The sequence below is a fragment of the Rana temporaria genome, chromosome 1 (assembly GCF_905171775.1).
Source record: "Rana temporaria chromosome 1, aRanTem1.1, whole genome shotgun sequence".
Taxonomy (NCBI): domain Eukaryota; kingdom Metazoa; phylum Chordata; class Amphibia; order Anura; family Ranidae; genus Rana; species Rana temporaria.
In genome coordinates, this window is record NC_053489.1 from 592,785,726 (window position 1) to 592,808,781 (window position 23,056).

The 23,056-nt window shown below is 40.6% G+C and overlaps 1 protein-coding gene across 2 annotated transcripts in view; it reads left to right on the forward strand.

Annotated features, from left to right (window-relative positions):
* Positions 1-23,056, forward strand: part of ARAP2 (ArfGAP with RhoGAP domain, ankyrin repeat and PH domain 2) — a 481,396-nt gene that overhangs the window by 257,099 nt on the left and 201,241 nt on the right. For both annotated transcript variants that reach the window (XM_040335148.1, XM_040335150.1), the window contains exon 17: positions 15,787-15,889. In XM_040335148.1, coding sequence (XP_040191082.1) covers positions 15,787-15,889 — 103 coding nt within the window. The remainder of the gene's footprint in view (positions 1-15,786; positions 15,890-23,056) is intronic.

The following is a 23,056-nucleotide window of genomic DNA, read 5'->3' on the forward strand; positions in this document are numbered from 1 at the left end:
GGATGGCTAATAGTGTCTAGATGCAGTAGCCACTGTGGTCTTATCACTGTGTACCTGCCTAATGTACCCTAATCACACCAATATACGCAAGACATATATATATTTTTTTCCTGTGAGACCTTGGCACTTTGGGTGCTTTCGTCAAAATATAGAAATATTGCTTCCTTCAGTTTGGACCCAGGAACCATGTAATATAGCTTAGCATCCAAGACTAATCGACAATAGCCTAATTGCAAACTGAAACTTACTTTATTGTAAAAATCACACAGAATATATAGCACACCAAATTAGGGGAACCTAATCACATTATCGTGTGCAAAGGAAAATGTATACAGGATGGAATATAATTAACATAGCTAAGAAACAGACAACATAAGCAGTATGGTAATCCACCTTTTAGCAACTAATAGCTGACAGGGATCTAATTAACAAGAGTTAATGAACAACTAGCCACTTAAACCAGCCTACAACCCTAGATACAAAGTACATTACACATTATAAGCATAAACACATAACATCCCACAACAAGGTGGTCACAATATTAATCTCATCTCCAAGAGATGAGCAGACAGACAGAAATAATAGGTGACTTAATTAACAATAGGAGTGCACATCTAAGAAGCACACAATGGGAGAGGTGAACTGAAAGACACATAACATCCTAATAAACTGACTATAGCACCTACAGGCATCATCTTGATACTGATCTTTTCAGTCAGGGATTTTCTGCACCGTAAGAACAATCTGTTTATTCGCTTGATTGTTCTTACAAGCGACAGGAGGTGGTGCTTCTACCGGCTCATCCATGAAATCAGCAAACCGGAGAAGGAGTCAGCCACCGGTGGAAGCTTACCATAGAGAATACCGGTGAGAAGATGGTCCCCAGCAGTCTCTATGGCTCTCAGAGGCCCGGGCGCGACTTTATGACATCATGTCCAGCCTGGCAGTTGTAAATACTGCTGTGTACTTGGCTGAAAAGCCGAGACCGTTTTAATTTTTTTTCCTATTACAAGGGATGTTTAAATTCCTTGTAATAGGAATAAAAGTGATCAACAGAAGCGAACGCATACGCAAGTCCCTGTCCCAAGACCTACTCTGTAACGCTGAACAGGTAACCTGTAAAAAAAATGTAAAGCTTCGCCTATGGAGATTTTAAAGTACCGTAGTTTGGCATCATTCCAAGAGTGTGCGCAATTTTAAAGCGTGACATGTTCGATATCTATTTACTCAGTGTAACACCATCTTTCACATCATACAAAAAAAAAATGGCTAACTTTATTGTTTTTTTTTTTAATTCATAAAACCGTTAAAAAAAAAAAAAAGCTTTTCAAAAATTGCTTTGCAAATACCTATGGTCTCTGCTTAAAAAAACATATATAATGTTTGGGAGTTCTGAGTAATTTTCTAGCAAAAAAAAAGAAGATTTGAGTGGAGTGCCAGAATTGGCCCGGAAGGCAAGTGTTTAAAAGTCAAGGCCCATAGTCAGTAGGCAAGATGCCACCCTGCAGTACCCTCCAAAAGCCCATGTCCTGGTTGGGTCTGTCACAGTCCCTAGGGTCTAAAGACACATTGTTAATCTTTTTAAGGTGTCACCCGTAAGATCTGCTCTCCCTCTAATTGAAGGGTTTTTCCCAGATACCTAAAAGTGCACCAGTGTATGGGGGTGGCATGTGCTGCAGTTTATTGAGAATCTGAGCAATTGGGGATCACTTTTTGAAGCTTAGAATATAGTCAGTGTTCTGCGTTTGCTTTCCTCCAGGTAATTATGGCACTAGAGGTCATGTTCCTCCTCTTGAGTATTGAGATGAGAAGGGCAGGGTCCTCTATTTGAAGTAAACTATCTTCAGACAAAGTGTTCTTAGTTATACCACCATGAAATTCAATAAATACTTATAAGACATTTTGTAGTAAATACACTAACATTGTTATATTGATTTCAGTTGTGTTGACTCTTTTATTATGTAAGAACAATAAAGATTACCTGTTTAAGGTAATGTGGGTAATTACAAGGGAAAGGGGATGGCAATGGTTGCAGATAGACCGTTACAGAGGTTACAGAGAGCTAAGTAGAAGCAGATAGGAAAAGAGTTTGGGGAAGAATTTAACCAGATAGAGTATGGTGAGCTTATTTGATGGGAAAGTGTTTTTTGGCTCCTGAGAAGCCTAGAGAGAGGTGGTTTTGCTGTCTGCAACTGAGGAGGCATTAGGGCAGTGGTTATCAACTCGGAGGTTAAATTATGATTTGCCAGGGGTCATCAAATCCTGGGCTGTTCCTGAAGCCTGCAGAACTCACAGCCTTTTCATGGCTGCCCAGCTGGGCAGTCCCTGGAGTCTTTGGCTGCTCATTCAGTTCACGGCATGGCTGTGGAGCAGGCAGAGACTAGAGGTCAGCTGACTGGTGATAAATGTGAAGTGTGAGGAGGAGACCCTATCTTCTGATTTTGGCATTGGTGTCACTCCTTTCAGACACCACCGAGCGGAGACACATTGAGTAACACTACCTGTGATCAGAGTTGCCATTACAAGTCCCCGCTACAGTTCTCAGATAAGCAGGTGATCTTGATCAAGAGCACCCAAGTTGGCTGATCAGAACTCCCCGCCAGCACTGCCACTCATCCCAACCCCCCCAAGGAGTAAGAGAAGGCATAAAAATAGAGAATACATGGAAGGGAAAGGAAAAGAGGGAGTGAAAGAATAAGAGAACAGGAAAAATGGCTAGAGAGAGGGATGGCGGAAAAAAGAAACAATAAATTAAGATAGAGAGATGAAAGGGAAAGAAAGAAGAACATAGAGTGGTACATCCTAAAATGTACCAGAAGGGGTTTTAATACTGTACAATTGGAAGGGACTCAGGGAGCCCTAAATGTCAGTGGGTTAGGGGTGCAAATTACTTGTCTTGCCTTGGGTGCTGACAACCCACGCTACAAAAATTCTACTGTTAGGGGTCCCCAGAACTTGGGAAATGTTATCACGGCACTAGAAAGGTTGAGAGCCACTGCACTAGGAAATGTTGATCAGCTTGGGGCCTAGTGAGTATCTTGGCCATTTTCAGCATGGAAAGCATTCAGAAATGGCATACTGAGGTAAGAGTGCTGCTGTTGTGGAGTACTAGTGGAAAGCATCCTGTGTTTTGATAAAGATCCTGTTCTGCCTTATGCCACATACACCTGACCGAGTTTCCTGTCGGATGAAAAAACTATGGTTTTCCTGACAGAATTCTGGCCAAGCTTGTCTTGCGTACACATGGTCAGACCAAATTCCGCCCGTCCAAAGTGCGGTAACGTACAACACGTACGAGGGCACTATAAAGGGGAAGGTCACTTCCAAGGGCGCTACCCTTTGGGCTGCTTTTACTGATCCTCGTGTTAGTAAAAGTTTGGTATGAGACGAATCGTGCTTTTCAGCCTTGTGGTTTTTAGTCCGTTACAGCGTGATGAATGTGCTATCTCCATTAGGAACGCTAGTTTTACCGGAACGAGCGCTCCCGTCTCATACTTTATTCTGAGCATGCGCATTTGTTCCCTGTCGGAAAAGCATACAGACAAACGGTTTCCCGCTAGGATTTTTTCTGATGGGGAAAAAAGAGATCCTGCTCTCTTTTTTTCCAGCAGTTTTCCTGTCGGAAAAAAACACGATGGAGCATACACACGGTCGGAATTCCTGGCCAAAAGCTCTCATTGCAGGTTTTCCGATGAGAAAACCGGTCGTATATAGGAGGCATTAGACATGTGACATGTAATATTACAGTTTTTTCTTTATAACTTAAAAAAAAAAAAATGTAATTACTATTATTGCTGTATTTGGAATTATCCTCTACCACGTAGTCAAAAGGGTCCTTATCAGGGGTGTGCCTTACAGACATATACTTTTTAAATAAGTGCATACATAAAATAGGACACAATGTTAGCAAGGGCCCTGAGCATTTTTGCAGGCAGCCTTCATTAGTCTCAACAAAATGAATAAAACAGAATGAATGTGTTTGGTTGTTCTTCCATGGAGGTGTTTTCCAGCAAAACCGTATTTACCACCACCACCTACTAAAAAGGTTAGAAATCAAACACAAATGTAAGTAACAATTATCATGCAATGCTTTCTATACATGGTGTGTTCAGCTAGAGAGGAGCTATGATTTAGTGCGCTACATACAGTATGGAGAAAATGGAGACTGCATGCTCAAAATTATTATTAGGCTCATGAATCACTTATTAGAAATAGGATACATTTTCACATTATTGTTTTTTGCATCATATTATTCATAACACAGCAGTAAAATATTTAGAAACTAAAATAGTCTATTATTCATTCTTACCAGCATGGAAGATGGGGTTGTTAATACTTAAAACAACATGTTAAGCAACAGAATGAAAAAAATCAGCAAGTTGTTTTTTTCTCTTTTTTTCATATCATACATTACCCTACTATCCAGTGTACCCTATTAGTGTTTATGGTTGCATCATAATTCTTTCCTTAAAGTTACTGATAGACAATGTACAGTACAAATCTGGTATTGTTTGATCTATCATGTTCATATCTACTTATATTGTGTGCGTTTGTGCCTCAGGAAAAAGAGCACATGGCTTGGTAGCATAACGTTATATATCCTTTTCTTTCTGTACAGTAGTCTACATAAGATACCCCAATTGTTCACTACACCTAACTAATGTACATAGGGTACACAGGGTGCAACTGCATTGAAGGATCTCAGGCCCCGTACACACGAGGGGATCTCCGCTGGAAACGGTCTGCTGGACCGTTTCCAGCGGAGATTCCTCCTCTGGATTTGGATCCGATGGCTTGTACTCACCATCGGATCAAAATCTGCACGGAATTCATCCGCGGTGACGTGTACTTTATATCCGCTTGAAATCGATCGGCCCGAGAAATCTCCGCGGATAAATATCCGCTAGGCCGTACAGACGACCGGATTTATCCGCTGGAACTGATCCGAGGATCAATCCCAGCGGATAGATCCGGTCGTGTGTACGAGGCCTAAGGGTGCCCATGGGTGGGTCATCTTCTTTTTTTTTTTTGATAAGCCATTGGGCTGATCATAAAAAAAATATATAGGATTCCCCCATCCACACAAGTGAGGTGGATGGAGGAATCCTCCCTTGTGTGCTACTGTATTCTGACAGCCGGGTTATTAGATTGGTTTCCTAACATTGACCCACCTCTCAGTCAATCAGGTTACCGGTCACCTGATTGGCTGAAGCAACAGGCGATGTGATTGGACGCCTATCAGGCATCCAATCATAGCAGAGGACGGGAGAAGACATCGAAGACTCGGAGCATGGAGGACAGCGCCGTAACCCGAGACAGGTAAGTGCTGGGTGGTGGTGGTGGGGGGGGGCACACTGACAGCATTGGATGGGGCACAGCAGCGGCAATTTATGGGCACACTAGCAGCAATTGATGGGGCACAGGAGCGGCAATTGAGGGGGCACAGTAGTGGCAGTTGATGGGCAAGTAGCGGCATTTGATGAGCATACTGGCAGCAATTGATGGGGCACAGTAGCGCCAATTGATGGGCACACTGGCAGCAAATGATGGGGCACACTGGCAGCAAATGATGGGGCACACTGGCAGCAATTAATGGGGCACAGTGGCAGCAATTGATGTGGCACAGTAGCGCCAATTGATGGGCACACTGGCAGCAATTGATGGGGCACAATAGTGGCAATTGATGGGCACAGTGGCATCAATTGATGGGCTTACTGTCAGCAATTGATGGGTACAGTAGCTGCGTTTGATGCCACAGTGGCAGCAATTTATGGGTACAGTGGTTGCACATTCCTTGATAGAATACAAGTTCATTATTCATACCATCTTCAAACAGATCCTATTTAACATCTGTAAACTTTTCAGAAATTTTTGTAAAATAAATGAATAAATTAAAATACATGGATATGGAATGTGTTTTAAAGCGGAGGTTCACCCAAAAAACAAGTATATAACATTACATTCAGTATACCTCAAACATGTACAGTATGCCGTTTTTTTTTTTGGGGTGTACATACGGTATTGGGTATTTTCCTCCTGGCTTCCGGGTACTCGCTCCCGTGTAGGCGTTCCTGTGTAGTGCCGCAATGTCATCTGGGACTTCGCCCATATGATTGACGTGCCTGAGAATAACTCCCCCCGGCAGATAAGGCGCGTCACGACTTTCCGAAAGTAACCAAACCGCGAGTCGGCTCTATACGGGCGCCTGCGCACCAACTAGGAGCCGTGTAGAGCTGACTGCGCAGGCGCCATATACTCGTGGTTCGGATACTTTCGGAAAGTCATGACGCGCCTTATGCGCCAGGGGGAGTTATTCTCAGGCACGTCAGTCATATGGGCGAAGTCCCAGATGACATTGCGGCACTGCACAGGAACGCCCAGTCCCGCGGGAGCGAGTACCCGGAAGCCCGGAGGAAAATACTTATAATACCGTATGTACACCCCCCCCAAAAAAAACGGCATACTGGACATATTTGAGGTATACTGAATGTAATGTTATATACTTGTTTTTTGGGTGAACCTCCACTTTAAGTCAGTTATTTTTACACCTGGCACAGCCAATTTTTCATAAATTTACAATTTCTTTGAAAAATTTGCTGCATCTACCCTAAACCAGAGCTTGAAAGGGCAGCAATCAGAATACTTTTCTGTAAATGAACACAATAAAATACTTAGTTTTTAACTAAAATGGATTGCTTTTAGCCTGATCAATGGTACACAGCAAGGATTGGGTATTTAGCTATTGTAATTTGTCTGAGTGGCCTCTTAAAAGCATTACTGCTTTATTTTTATTTTTTGACCTTAAACATAATTATTAGTACAGAATATGTCAACCTGCTGCTCATTTACTTCAAAGTACTTTTAATATGTACTGTAAGTCTAAAGTTTATTTCCCTTTTTTGTAATTTTTTTAATGACAACAAATGCTAAAATGTTACTGTAAATTTTTTTAAGATGCTCAATGATATTTTGCCTTTGGGATACTATATTTTTGTTGTTTGTACTGTATGGTATGTATCTTACTAAATCTGTTTTATAAATTATCCCGTGATACTGTTGGAGTTCAAAGGAGGCTCACAAAATTGATAACATAAATCCCTGTTGCATTTTATTTTGCTGTTGAATAACACATAAAAGACTAACTAACAGAACACATAGGGATTTCTTTACTGAAGGCAAACCGCGTTTATATTAAATACCAGATCATGTACAAAGAAAATATTCTCAACTCTATTAGTAAATCATTATTCTTTCTAGGAAATTTAAACATTGAAGACTAAGTTCACCTTTAAAAAACAATTGATGCACATATTTTTCCAGGTAAAAAAAAGTGATTTTTTTTCTGGAGCCTGCAGAGCATTGCGTCCATAGTCAGCACAGATCGGGCTCCTGTAGAATCTCAGTATAGTTTTCTGCCTATACCTCATGTATGAGCAGACAGTTTCTGGAGAGCAGAAAAATCAGTAAACTACGAGAGCACTCACCAGCACCCTTTCATTAAGAACAACAAGCCATCTGCTACGATGGCAGACTATAGTTGTAGTTCATTCATTCACAGATCATTGTGAATGAATGACGCGGCCATGGGAGCGGAGCTCCTCATCGCCATGCTTTTTTTAAATTGTAACAGTGGGTGTGGGGAGAAGATTCACCACCCACTGTCACAGCAGGGGATCAGAGGGGCCCAAGCAGTGGTTTGGTAACTATTTTAAGGCTGCTTTTCATAACTGACTCGTTTTAGCACCGCCTTACCTCTGTTTAGTGGCTTTTCGGCTACTAGCTGGGTGCTTTTAAACACAAAAAAAGTGCTAAAAGCCCCTGTGTCGCTGCACTTACAAATTGCTTTTCAGGTGCTTTGGAAGCACTGCCTATTTATTTTAATGGGCAGGGTATTTTGGGAGCGTTAAATACAGCACTCCTAAATCGCCCCAAAGATGCTTCTTGCTGGACTTTTCCTAAGGTCCTGCAAGCGCACCACCCCTGTGTGTCACACTGAAATGAATGGGAGGCGGTTTTCAGGCACTTTACAGGCACTATTTCTAGTGCTAAAATGCCTGAAAACCGCCTCAGTGTGAAAGGGGTCTTAATACGGGAGTAACATGATACATTTTACCATTGGTGAACTTATCATAGTCATAACATATCAAGTCATAGGCAGTAATAATAATCTGACAGAGGTCCTAATCCTTTCTCGCACTACTGAAAAAAAGTGTTTTATCGCAACTCGTGTCCCCACTGGAGACATTTCCAATCATTTTCTTTTCTGATAGAACATGAAAATAAATCTCCCTAATAGGAACTAAGACTAAAATGAAAACCTGACCAAGGTTCTATTCTTTCCTAAACGTGTCCAAAATTAAATATAATGCGCCAGATCCAGAGAGAATTGGATCCGCGCAGCGTATCAGAGATACGCTACGCCGCCGTACCTTACCTGGCGGAATTTCGAATCCTCAACAATTTCGTGCCGTAAGTTACGGCGGCGTAGTGTATTTCTGGCGGCGGAATTCAAATCGGCGATCAGGGGGAGGGTTTCATTTAAATGAAGCATGTCCACCGCACCGAATGAACTGCGCATGCATCGTCCAGAAATTTCCCGCTGTGCTTTGCGCGAAATGACGTCGCAACGACGTCATTTTTTGAACTTAGACGTGAGTTACGTCCATCCCTATTCACGGACGACTTACGCAAAAAAAAAAATTCAAATTTCGACGTGGGAACGACAGCCATACTTAACATGGCAAGACTACAGACGACGTTTGAAAATGCAACGGCCGCGCGTACGTTCGTGGATCGTCGTAAATCGCTAATTTGCATACCCAACGCGGAAAACGACGCAAACTCCACCCAGCGGGCGCCGAAGTATTGCATCTAAGATCTGAAGGCGTAAGAAGACGTACACCTGTCAGATCTTACCCAAAAGCCGTCGTATCTTGGTTTGAGGATTCAAACTAAAGATACGACACGGGAAATTTGAAAGTACGCCGGCGTATCAGTAGATACGCCGGCGTACTTGCTCTGTCCAAAAGTTTTGGCTGAAGCTTGATGTTAAAACATTTTAGCATATGTGCATATTTAGGGTAAGATAAAACAAGATCCTCTTCCTTATAACGATTGGATGCTGGACATGTAAATGACAGTAAATAAGGCCAGGATTAATTTCACTTACCCAGTTTCACACTGCAGTAATCAGATAAATAATATATTAAAAGGAGATATACTGTGTCTTTGTGTCTTTATGGACGTAAACAATTTATTGTATACTGTATATCAACAATTTAATCAATTTATATTGGTGTCTTTTATTGTAACGCATTTGTTTTATTTTTTTATACCTCTGCAGTATTTTAAATGTGATCAGTCCCAGACATTGTACACTAGTCCGATCGCTATAAAAATGGTGCTCCCAAAGGCGTGCACACAAGCTCTCATCACCCCGTATGGCGTAATTTGTAAAAAATAAAAAAATAATACAATCGTAAAAAAAAAAAATTGGAAAACAAATAAATAAATAACACCATCCACTGCTCTACTGACACCTATCTCTGCCTTACTGACACATCAGTATGTATACACTTGCACACACATGCATATGTGTTTGAGCTTTGGGGTGCACACCCTAATGCAATAGGATTTGCACACCTATGGGTGCTTCCCAATGCATGTGCCCAATGTTTCCAGATACTGCAACAACATTTTTTAAACCAGAAACTAATTTATACTCAGCAACTATTTTTGTTGCTTTCGAGGCCCATTGATTTTTTTCACTATTTATGTACACTGGTTGTTTTTACAGATACAGCTTTACACTATAGTTTCCAAAAGGGAAAAAAAGGAAAACCTATCATTCTAAAAATATGTTCAGCTCATTTCTAAACATACCTACAAATACATAGATATTTTAAAAAATAACCAAGGGTTATAAAATATCTTTACCATCTTTACTTTGATCATTGAGCCCTGTTATAAATGAAAAACCAAATTTGAACTTAACAATTTAAAAAGAACATCTATATTCATATTATATCTCCTCTGGGCAAATATTTGAAACATTCAGAATGGTTTTTAAATTCAGTTATATCTTGGCACTGAGGATATTCTCAAGTGTGCTTGAAGCTCCCAGATCCATGTCTGCTCTTTTTCACTACCCTGCTTATCATCATTGGCTGCCTGCATGCCTACATTTACCTCTATGCTGTTTGTCAGTGCTGGTTGGCCCAAGATGCATAAAGATGTACAGTTTGGTAGCCCTGAATTCATCATAAAGATGAATAGAGGTCCACAAAAAAATGAATGGCAGTTAATGCTAGGACTTAACCCTTGGGTGGTTCAGTGGATACTCAGTTGGCTAAAGGGTAGATACCAGAGTGCGGTTGTAAATGAGGTTCACTCAGAATAGAGAATAGTCACTAGTTGTGTACCACAGGTCTCTATTCTAGGTCGTGTTCTATTTAAAGGGGTTGTAAAGGTTTGTTTTTTATTTTCTAAATAGGTTCCTTTAAGCTAGTGCACTGTTGGTTCACTAACCTTTTCCTTCGATTTCCCTTCTAAATGTTTATTTTTTCCTTGTCTGAATTTCTCACTTCCTGTTCCTCCTCAGTAAGCTTGACCCCATCATCCGAGCCGTTCTTGATGGGGGTTAGTCAGCTCGCCCCCTCCCTTGGGACTACATCCCTGCGGGGAGACACTGTGTAGTCCCAAGGGAGGGAGGGGTGAGCCCGCTGACTAACCCCCTGCCAGAAGGGCTCGGATGATGGGGGAAAGCTTATTGAGGAGGAACAGGAAGTGAGAAATTCAGACAAAGAAAAAAAAACATTAAGAAGGGAAATCGAAGGAAAAGGTAAGTGCAAGGGAGAGCAACAATGCACTAGCTTAACCACTTAAGACCCAGACCAAAATGCAGGTAAAGGACCAGGCCCCTTTTTGGGATTCCGCACTGCGTCACTTTAACTGACAATTGCGTGGTCGTGCGACGTGGCTCCCAAACAAAATTGGCGTCCTTTTCTTCCCACAAATAGAGCTTTCCTTTGGTTGTATTTGATCACCTCTGCGGTTTTTATTTTTTGCGCTATAAACAAAAATAGAGCGACAATTTTGAAAAAAATGCAATATTTTTTACTTTTTGCTATAATAAATATCCCCCAAAAATATATACATTTTTTTCCTCAGTGTAGGCTGATACGTATTCTTCTACCTATTTTTGGTAAAAAAAATCGCAACAAGCGTTTATCAATTGGTTTGCGCCAAATTTATAGCGTTTACAAAATAGAGGATAGTTGTATTGCATTTGAAAAAAAAATTTTTTTTTTACTACTAATGGCGGCGATCAGCGATTTTTTTCATGTTTGCAACATTATGGCAGACACATCGGACAATTTTGACACATTTTTGGGACCATTGTCATTTTCACAGCAAAAAATGCTATAAAAATGCATTGTTTACTGTGAAAATGATAATTGTAGTTTGGGAGTTAACCACTAGGGGGCGTTGAAGGGGTTAAGTATGACCTTATATTTGTTTCTAACTGTAGGGGGGCGGGGCTGGAACAGACGATCAGTGACAGCGCCACAGTGAAGAACGGGGAAGCTGTGTTTTCTTCAGCTCCGGGGACTGATCGCGGGACTCCGGCGGCAATCGGGTCCATGGCGGCCGCGGTCACGGAGCTTCGGACCAGATCGCGGGCGCGCGTCCGCGACCCATGGCTGGGCACTTAAAGAGGACGTACAGGTACGTGCTTGTGCCCAGCCATGCCATTCTGCCGAACGTATATGTGCAGGAGGCGGTCCTTAAGTGGTTAAAGGAACCTATTTAGAAAGAAAAAACAAACCCTTTAATCTATATATAAGTGATATACTGTAACTAAAGGTTTGTTGTTTTGCTGAAGATACAAACGTGTGTAAGAGAGTTGATATCCCTGGAGCTGTCTGTAACATGGAACACGATTTGGCATTTCTGGGAGATCAATACTGTGGAAACTACAGTTCAATGTTTCTAACTGTAAATAACTGGAGGAGAGTTAAAAACTAATTTTAGAAAGTTTTATTTTACTGAAAGGGTAGTTGATGCCTGGAATAAACTTTCAGCAGAGGTAGTAAGGCAGTCAACAGTACATGGCTTCAAAAATGCTTGGGACAAACATAGATCTATATTCCATGGACTACTCTGTCTTTTTTCTACTGTCACTTTTCTATGTTTCTAAAGTCAGAGCAGAAGTGGATATAAGGATTTCAGATATTCATACCTGTGTTAGGACATCCGAAGACCAGCCCCACATTTATTTCTTTTTGCCTGACGAAGGGGTCCTGCTTGACTCAGAAATGTCTCACTCTCCTTGTGTTGTGATCATGCAATAAACAATCTGTTTGGACGCTAATTTGTGTCGACCCATGGTGTGCTGGCAAACATCTACTTTGTGAATGGAACCAGTATCCAGCTGGTTGTTGCTGCAGCACCCACATTTTTAGAGCTTATCCAGGAATGTGTGCGATGGGAATATATGAAGTACCACTACGCACAGCACTGCTCCGTGCACATGCTGGTGTGTTGCAGGGCCAATTTGAGTGGAGTCTAAATGCACCTGAATTGTACTACCATGCATTGCCATGTGGTTTGTCCCCAAAAAAGCATCAGGTGTGATTCCCAGTGCACTGGAATGCATTGAGAGCCCATTCATAATGAATGGGCTTCCTTGATATAATGCAAGTTAGCATATGACAGTGAAAGCACCAATTCTCCTCTTCGTTTATCAAAAATCCAAGAAAAGTAGTAATAGCTTTAAGAGGAGATGTATTTTTTTCTATCCATTTTTTTAAGTGTATCTAAACTTAAAATATATATATATATATATATATATATATATATATATATATATATATATATATATATATATATATATATATATATATATAGCAGATTATCTTCACTTAAATCATTAATCTGTATTTTACATAATTCATAAGGTTTAAAACAGACACTAGACCATCCAGTTCAACTCGTGTTAGTTTGTCTTTGTGTATGTAATTGTTCCCTTCCTTTGTTTTTACCTGGTGATCCTGCTGGGCGTACGTAAATTTGTGAATCGGCGTATCTAGGTCATTTGCATATTCTACGCCAAAAACGACGGAAGCGCCACCTAGCGGCCAGCATAAATATGCACCCTAAGATACGACGGTGTAAGAGACTTACGCCAGTCGCATCTTAGGCTAATGTCGGTGTATCTTGCTTTCTGAATACAGAAAGAAGATACGCCGGCGTAGCTTTGAATTTACGCGGCGTATCTATAGATACGCCGATGTAAATCAATGCTGAATCTAGCCCAAAATCATTTTTTTTCTTATTTACTATATTTCCCCTCCCCCCACCAAAGTGGAGTTACCCTTTAAGTATGTCTATACAGTATCTCACAAAAGTGAGTACACCCCTCACATTTTTATAAATGTTTTAATATATTTTTTCATGTGACAACACTGAAGAAATGACACTTTGCTACAATGTACAGTAAAGTAGTGAGTGTGCAGCTTGTATAACAGTGTAAATTTGCTGTTCCCTCAAAATAACTCAACACACAGCCATTAATGTCATAACAACTGGCAACAAAGTGAGTACATCCCTAAGTGAAAATGTCCAAATTAGGCCCAAAGTGTCAATATTTTGTGTGCACTGCCTTAACCCTCTTGGGCATGGAGTTCACCAGAGCTTCACAGGTTGCCACTATAGTCCTCTTCCACTACTTCAGGACGACATCAAGGAGCTGGTGGATGTTAGAGACCTTGTGCTCCTCCACCTTCCATTTGAGGATGTTCCACAGATGTTCAATAGGGTTTAGGCCTGGAGACATCCTTTGACCTTAGCTTCTTTTCAAGGCAGTGGTCATCTTGTAGGTGTGTTTTGGGTCGTTATCATGTTAAAATACTGCCCTGCAGCCCATTCTCCAAAGGGAGGGGATCATGCTCTGCTTCATTATGTCATAGTACTTGTTGGCATTCATTGTGCCCTCAATGAACTGTAGCTCCCAAGTGTTGTCAGCACTTGTGCAGCCCCAGACCATGATACTCCTACCACCATACTTGACTGTAGGCAAGACACACTTGTCTTTGTACTCCTTACCTGGTTGCCACCACGCGCTTGACACCATCTGAACCAAATACGTTTATTTTGGTCTCATAAGATCACATGACATGGTTCCAGTAATCCATATCCTTAGTCTGCTTGTCTTAAGCAAACTGTTTTCAGGCTTTCTTGTGAATCATCTTTAGAAGAGGCTTCCTTCCGGGATGACACCCATGCAGACCAATTTGTTGCAGTGTGCAGCCTATGGTCTGAACACTAACAGCCTGACCCCCCACCTCTTCAACCTCTGCAGCAAAGCTGGCAATACTCATATCTCCATCAGCTCTTCCCCCACAGCTATTACCTTTTGTATCAATTGACCCTCCCTTTTTAGATTGTAAGCTCAATTGAGCAGGGCCCTCTGATTCCTCTTGTACCAATTTATAATGTAACTGTAATGTTTGCCTTTATTTTGTTAAGAGCTGCACAAACTGTTGGCGTTATATAAAACCTGTATAATAATAATACATTAATTTCCCAAAGATAACCTCTGGATATGACGCTGAGCATGTGCGCTCAACCTCTTTGGTCGACCATGGTGAAGCCTGTTCTGAGTGGAATCTGTCCTGTTAAACTGCTGTATGGTCTGGACACCGTGCTGCAGCTCGGTTTCAGGGTCTTGGCAATTTTCTTATAGCCTAGGCCATTTTCATGTAGAAAAACAATTCTTTTTTTTCAGATCCTCAGTGAGTTTTTTGCCATGAAGTGCCATGTTGAACTTCCAGTGACCAGTATGAGCGAGTGAGAGTGATAACACCACATTTAACACACCTGCTCCCCATTCACACCTTGTAACACTAACAAATCACATGACACCACTTTTGTTGCCAGTGGTTTAGACATTATTGGTTGTGTGCTGAGTTATTTTGAGGGGACAGCACACTGACACTGTTATACAAGCTGTACACTCACTACTGTAGATTGTAGCAAAGTGTAATTTCTTCAGTGTTTTCACATGAAAATATATAATAAAATATTTACATAAAATGTGATGGGTGTACTCACTTTTGTGAGATGCTGTATATTCAGTTCAAAAAGTTGGTAGACTTTTGACTGTAAGTAAAGGGAAACACATTGCTGCTGTTGTTATCACTATTGTAACAAGCTTACCTTTCCAATTAAAACTCAGGTCTTTGTATAACTACCATAAAGATCGAACTAGAATGTGTATTAGTATTTGAGAAATCAAGTTTCCCTTTAGCCCTAAATGTATTTGCCAGGCTTGGTACACATTTTACAACCATCACCACTTTCCCTTTAATTAGCTTCAGAAAATGAGCTGTGAATCTTTGAAATATTTGTAGGAAATACATTTCTGAATAAATAGGCACTGATAAAAAAGAGAGAAAAAAAATGAAGCCCTCTGGGGTTATCCGAGATTTTAATATAATTATTGTTTTGGATCCTTTTCAATATCTATAAGAAAAGAAATATGTGAGAAATCATATGCAGAATGTAAGTACTAGACATTTTACTAAATACAGTAATTTTTTAAGGTTTCTGTATATCAAACATTATTACCTATTTTTTTTCTCCGCTAACAAAAGTGGGTAAAAGTATTCTGATGATGTATGGATGGTGCATGAAATAGCAAACACTATTGAAGGAATTAAGCCTCTGGCTATGTTAGATTATTCAATCTAAATAAAACAGTTTTTTTTTTCTCTTCTGCTCTAGGGCCATCTTTACCTTTGAGATATACTTATTGTCGGAACGTATGTTTCTTTTTGGAGCTGAAAGTGTAGAGTCTCAACGAGAATGGGCCAAAGCACTATCTAAGGTAATACCGATAATTATCTGATAAAGCTAAGCCTCAGGCATTAGCATAAAATAAATTGGTGTTAACTGTATGCTCTCACAGGAGCCAGCTTTAATTTAATTTTTTTTTTAAATATGCAAATACTTTTTAATGTTACTGTGCTAAAGGGAAATTATCAAGAAAACGTTTGAAATTGTAAATACAACAAAATATGGTCTATACGGGGGGAAAAAAACTATTGGCTTTTATTTTACCAAAATAATCTATAAACTATCATACAATGGTTCTAAAAGAAAGACTGCTTTAGATGAATCTGCTTTACCTTATTTGTTAATGGTGTAACCAGTAAAGATGACAATACAAGTGCCTGTCCTTTCTTGTTCTGTTTCCAGAGTAATATACATCTAAAAACGGAATTACACTTAGTAGATGCCCAATACTAATACAGTCCCTCATTGAGCTTTGGTTTTAGCCATACAACACCTGGCAAAGCAAATAAGCAACATAAAAGCAAATGCAAATATCTTTAATCTGAATTTCTAACATAAATTTGTATTATCATTATTAGCAAGAACTTATCATGATATGGATTTATGTTTCTCATATGCAATATTTGAGTAATCATTTCACTATATGGTGTATCTAATGCCCAAAACAAGAATTGTATGTATTGCAGCTTCCTAGTACTTAAATGAACTACCTGCATTTGTATACATTTTTCAGGATTTTCCCCTTATTTTCACCAAGAAATCCTGTGAATAGCACACTTCCTGTCCCTGGTTGGTTACTGTCACTCCTCCACTCTAGAGAGAGGGGGCCATGGTTGCCATCAAGGCTGGACTTTATGCATAACAACATTCATCTCCATTTTATAGGGGATGGTGGGATATCATTTACAGAAAAAAAGATAACTTTGTTTTTTCAGCTTACATGTTGTGAGAAATAAGTGCCCCCTTATTATTATACACCCCCACACTACATTTACAGTTGCAAGAAAATGTATGTGAACCCTTTTGGAATCATATGGATTTCTGCACAAATTGGTCATAAAATGTAATCTGATCTTCATCTAAGTCACAACAATAGACAATCTCAGTCTGCTTAAACTAATAGCACACACATTATTAAATGTTACCATGTTTTTATTGAACACACCATGTAAACATTCACAGTGCAGGTGGAAAAAGTATGTGAACCCCTAGACTAATGACATCTCTAAGAGCTAATTGGAGTGAGGTGTCAGCCAACTGGAGTCCAATCAATGAGATGAGATTGGAGGTGTTGATTACAGCTGCCCTGTCCTATAAAAAACATACACCAGTTCTGGGTTTGCTTTTCACAAGAAGCATTGCCTGATGTGAATGATGCCTCGCACAAAAGAGCTCTCAGAAAACCTACGATTAAGAATTGTTGACTTGCAGAAAGCTGGAAAGGGTTATAAAAGTATCTCCAAAAGCCTTGCTGTTCATCTGTCCACGGTAAGACAAATTGTCTATGAATAGAGAAAGTTCAGCACTGCTGCTACTCTCCCTAGAAGTAGCCATCCTGTAAAGATGACTGCAGGAGCACAGCACAGACTGCTCAATGAGGTTAAGAAGAATCCTAGAGTGTCAGCTAAAGACTTACAAAAGTCTCTGGCATATGCTAACATCCCTGTTAGCAAATCTACGATATGTAAAACACTAAACAAGAATGGATTTCATGGGAGGCTACCACATAGGAAGCCACTGTTGTCCAAAAAAAAACATTGCTACACGTTTACAGTTTGCACTAGAGCACCTGGAAGTTCCACAGCAGTACTGGCTAAATATTCTGTGGACAGATGAAACCAAAGTTGAGTTGTTTGGAAGAAACACACAACACTATGTGTGGAGAAAAAGAGGCACAGCACACCACATCAAAACCTCATCCCAACTGTGAAGTATGGTGGTGGGGGCATCATGGTTTGGGGCTGCTTTGCTGCGTCAGGGCCTGGATGGATTTCTATTATCAAAGGAAAAACGAATTACCAAGTTTATCAAGACATTTTGCAGGAGAACTTAAGGACATCTGTCCACCAGCTGAAGCTTAACAGAAGATGGGTGTTGCAACAGGACAACGACCCAAAGCATAGAAGTAAATCAACAACAGAATGGCTTAAACAGAAGAAAATATGCCTTCTGGAGTGGCTTAGTCAGAGTCCTGACCTTAACCCGATTGAGATGCTGTGGCATGACCTCAAGAAAGCGATTCACACCAGACATCCTAAGAATATTGCTGAACTGAAACAGTTCTGTAAAAAGGGATGGTCAAGAATTACTCCTGACCGTTGTGCACGTCTGATCTGCAACTACAGGAAACGTTTGGTTGAAGTTATTGCTGCCAAAGGAGGTTCAACCAGTTATTAAATGCAAGGGTTCACATACTTTTTCCACCTGCACTGTGAATGTTTACATGGTGTGTTCAATAAAAACATGGTAACATTTAATTATTTGTGTGTTATTAGTTTAATCAGACTGTGATTGTCTGTTGTTGTGACTTAGATGAAGATCAGATCACATTTTATGACCAATTTGTGCAGAAATCCATATCATTCCAAAAGGGTTCACATACTTTTTCTTGCAACTGTATGGCACAATTAACAGATATTGTCTGTAGTTGCGAAAATACAACAGGAAATCTGCAATATATTACATTTTATTCTTGAGTTTACTTATCCTTTAACCGCTTGCCGACCGCCCACCGTAGTTTTACGGCGGCAGGTCATCTCGGGTGCGCGAAATCACGTAATATTACGTGATATTGCATTTCAGCCACTAGGGGCGCGCTCCCCCTGCTCGCCCCTGGTGCCGACGCACATGCCCGGCGGGCGCGATCACCACCGGGCACTCGCGATCGCTCGTTACAGAGCGAGAACCGGGAGCTGTGTGTGTAAACACACTGCTCCCGGTTCTTTCAGGGGGAGAAATGACTGATCGTATGTTCATACAATGTATGAACAGCGATCTGTCATTTTCCCTAGTCAGTCCCACCCCCCTTCGGTTAGAACACGCCTAGGGAACATAATTAACCCCTTTCTCGACCCCTAGTGTTAACCCCTTCCCTGCCAGTGACATTTTTACAGTAATCAATGCATTTTAATAGCACTGATCGCTAAAAAAATGCCACTGGTCCCAAAAATGTGTCCGACGTGTCCGCCATATGCAGAAAAAGAGTCGCCCTAAAGTTGGAATACCGATAAAAATCGCAGATCGTCGCCATTACTGGTAAAAAAAAAATTAATATAAATGCCATAAAACGATCCCCTATTTTGTAGACGCTATAACTTTTGTGAAAACCAATCAATAAACGCTTTTTTACAAAAAATATGTAGAAGAAAACGTATCGGCCTAAACTGAGGAAAAAATATATATTTTTTATGTATTTTTGGGGATATTTATTACAGTAAAAAATATTCATTTTTTTTTTTTAAATTGTCGCTCTATTTTTGTTTATAGCGCAAAAAATAAAAAAACGCAGAGGTGATCAAATACCACCAAAAGAAAGCTCTATTTGTGGGAACAAAAAGAACGCCAATTTTGTTTTGGGAGCCACGTCGCACGACCGCGCAATTGTCAGTTAAAGCGATGCAGTGCCAAATCGCAAAAAGTGGCCCGGTCATTGACCAGCAATATGGTCCAGGGCTGAAGAGGTTAAGCCATTGAAAAACTAAGATGCTATTAATAATTCTGTGTAAAGAAGATTTTCTGACCACAAAATGTTTGATCACAAAACTAGTAATTTTGCACCAAAATAATAAAATTCTTTATTATTTTGCTTATCCCTACTCAAGATCCTATCCTAACACAGGTTCAGACCAAATCTTCTCAGAACTTTGGACCTTTTGCTCATTTTGTGGGAGTCGTAAGTCATGTATAGTAGCAGTATTTCTACCTATATTTTATATGACAGCTTCCTTCCTGCACTTCACCCAGACTCATTATTTACTGCTTGGAAATCCCCAGTCATAAAAACAAAAGGGAAGAGATAGCATGTCATAACGAACTAAATATGGGCAATGAGAATGACCAGATATAGCCATATTTGGTCAATCATGTCACCCAAGAGGTCATATCACTTTGTTTACTTATAGTTGTGGGGCCCCAGAAGATGTAATTTGTTGCTAGTCAGAGGCGAGAATGGATATGTCCATAGGGTAGCAAGATTTTAATCTTTTGGTGGGTGTTGTTCATTTTGAATGAAGTGAATCAGCATTTCTGGACAATGTAAATGACAGTGGGGTTGATTTACTAAAACTGGAAGAGACAGAATCTGGTGCAGCTCTGCATAGTAACCATGGGAAAAGGGAAAAAGAAACTGCGCTAAGAAATGTAACAAACCTATGAAACCATAAGTACATGAACTGGAAGCAGTGTTTCTCCTGTATAACACCAATACAGTGAAAAAAAATGAAAACATATATATATAACCGTGCCCCTGGACGACGTAATTTTGTTACGAAACGCGTAGGGAGGAGCGACGCGGTGACATCACCTCGCATATTGCTCGTACAACCCAGAGGGACAGGTTTATCTGATTGTGTAACGGTCGGCACATCAGATTTAAGTCTTATCCATTGATGCAACATTGTAAGTGAGATATTCTGTTTTACTTTTTATAATAAATCAAAGTGTCCTTTTTACTTTTAAATATACCCTTTACTCATTCAAATAGTTGGGAGCTCCCAGTGTCTGACAAGCCTCTCACCAGAAGATCCCCCACACCAACCAAGTCAGAAACATGGGGACCTTTGTGGCAAAGTACCCCCTGTGTTCAAGGCATGTGACCTGGTATGGTTCAGGAAGGGTGGGGTTCCCCTTGACATCCATTCCAGACCTTCATCGAAGATAAGGGACTGGTGTGTTTTCTTAGGCAGCACAACATGCCATTTTTTTTAACATCTATACCAGAACCATCTAGTAAAAGGGTCTGGTATAAATGAAGTGAATCCCTGGTCACTTTGTTTACAAACAGAAGTAAGCAGCTGGGAGCTGTCATTTTCCAGCAATTTAAGCAACATTTGTTTCTTTGTAAATGTTTGTATCTGTATACATTGTATACAGTAAATACAGAATTTCACATACATATTATTTAAAAGAACTTCACATTTTAACCACTTAAGGACCAGCCGCTGCATTTATACTGCGGCAGGTTGGCTCCCCTGGGCGAGCCATCGTAGCTATACATCGGCCACTTTAAGAGCACTAGAGGGCGCGTGCACGCTGACGACACAACAACGGAGTCAATGCGCATGTCCGGGGGTCACAATGTCTGCCGCGCACCTGCGATCGCTTATGAGAGAGACAGAACGGAGGTCTGTCAATGTAAACAGACAGATCTCCTTTCTGTCAGGGGTGAGGAGACTGATCTGTTGTTCCTACTGCTTAGGAACAGCAATCAGTCTCCTTCCCCAGGCAGCCCCACCCCCCACAGTTAGAAACACTCCCTAGGACACACATTTAACCCCTTGATCACCCCTAGTGTTAACCCCTTTCCTGCCAGTGACATTTATACAACAATCAGTGGCTATTTTTAGCACTGATTCCTGTATAAATGGTCCCAAAAACGTGTCAAAAGTGTCCGATCTGTCTGCTGCAATGTCGTAGTCCCAATAAAAATCGCTGATCACTTCCATTACTAGTAAAAAAATAATTAATGCCATAAATCTATCCCCTATTTTGTAGACGCTATAACTGTTGCGCAAACCAATCAATATACGCTTATTGCAATTTTTTTTTTACCAAAATGTAGGATACATATCGGCCTAAACTAAGAAATAATGTTTTTTTTTTAATTGGGGGATATTTATTAAAGCAAATATTTTTTTATTTTTTTCAAAATTGTTGCAAAACATAAAAACTGCCGAGGTGATCAAATACCACCAAAAGAAAGCTCTATTTGTGGGGAAATTTTTTTTTTGGGTACAGTGTTGCACGAACCGCACAATTGTATTTGTAAAACCTTTTTTTTGCTTTGTTATATGTTTTCCAAGCCCCCATGCAGTTTGTTTGATGATCCCTTGCCTTTTAGCCTAGAAAATGGTCATTACTTGTTTTAACAATCGGCCTCCATTGACTTCAGTGGGGTTCAGATTCAGCACCTAAACTTTAGTCATGCTCTGTGAACATACATTGAAGCTGTTATGTTTGGCTCATCCCCACAATTAACAGATCATGCTCTGTTGATATTGAGACAAAAAGCTGATACGATAGACAGTAGTTACATCACATGTGTTTATGCAAGGTTGGAAAATACCAGTTGCCAATATATGGGTTGTTCGTGTTACTTTTAAGGTAACCTTGAATAGTTCCTTGAATTGTAGAGATTCAATACCACCAATAAGTAAGCAAGTGATGACAGTTCTGCCAAAAGCAATTGTTTATTATTTAGCACCCTGTAGGGTAGAGTGCTAGTTAGTGTACATAGATTTGTGTAGTGTTTTGAATCTGGGTCAGGGTGAGTGATCCAGGGAGGCTGGATGACCAATCAGACTTTTGGTACCACCCCTATTTGCTGGTAACTTTCAGAAGAATGGGGGGAGGTTAGGAGAAGCTGCCTGGAGTATTGATGAGGGCACCAACCAATCCCAGGCCAAGTAGGAGTCAGCGAGCACGTCCAAGAGATCTCCAGGAGACATGACCTGAGAGGATTGGTGAGTGTCAGTCTGGGATGGCTGAAAAGTCAGTCTGGGAGGACTATGGAAGATAAGCCAGGAGGACTAGTGAATGGGGCAGGCTGGCAGTGCCTGAAGAGGACACTAGGACATTTTCGACACTTTGAAGGGGCCAGTGTTCCCTGCCTGTAAAGGGCTTTTGCTGGATCTGGCTGAGTGACTTGTCAGATCCCCCTAACAGTGTTCCAGCTGGGTCTGTATCTGCAAGCAAGTGATGTGCTGAAGGAAGAGGAGTATACATAGAGAGTGCATATAGTTAAATTGCCCCTGAACAGACTTTGTTCCAGTCAAGTGGACATCCCATAATACCCCTATCCCCATTCAAGTTCTAAACCCCTAAATACAAAAAAAACAAAGTAAAGCTGCATGGACTGTTTCCTGTCTCAGTGAGCCTATGGAAAATTGGGAACCCTGGCTGTGCAGGGTGGGGATCCCTATTCACTAGCAGCTCCTGCGGGGATGCGCTATATTTATAAGAGCATTAATAAATTCAGACA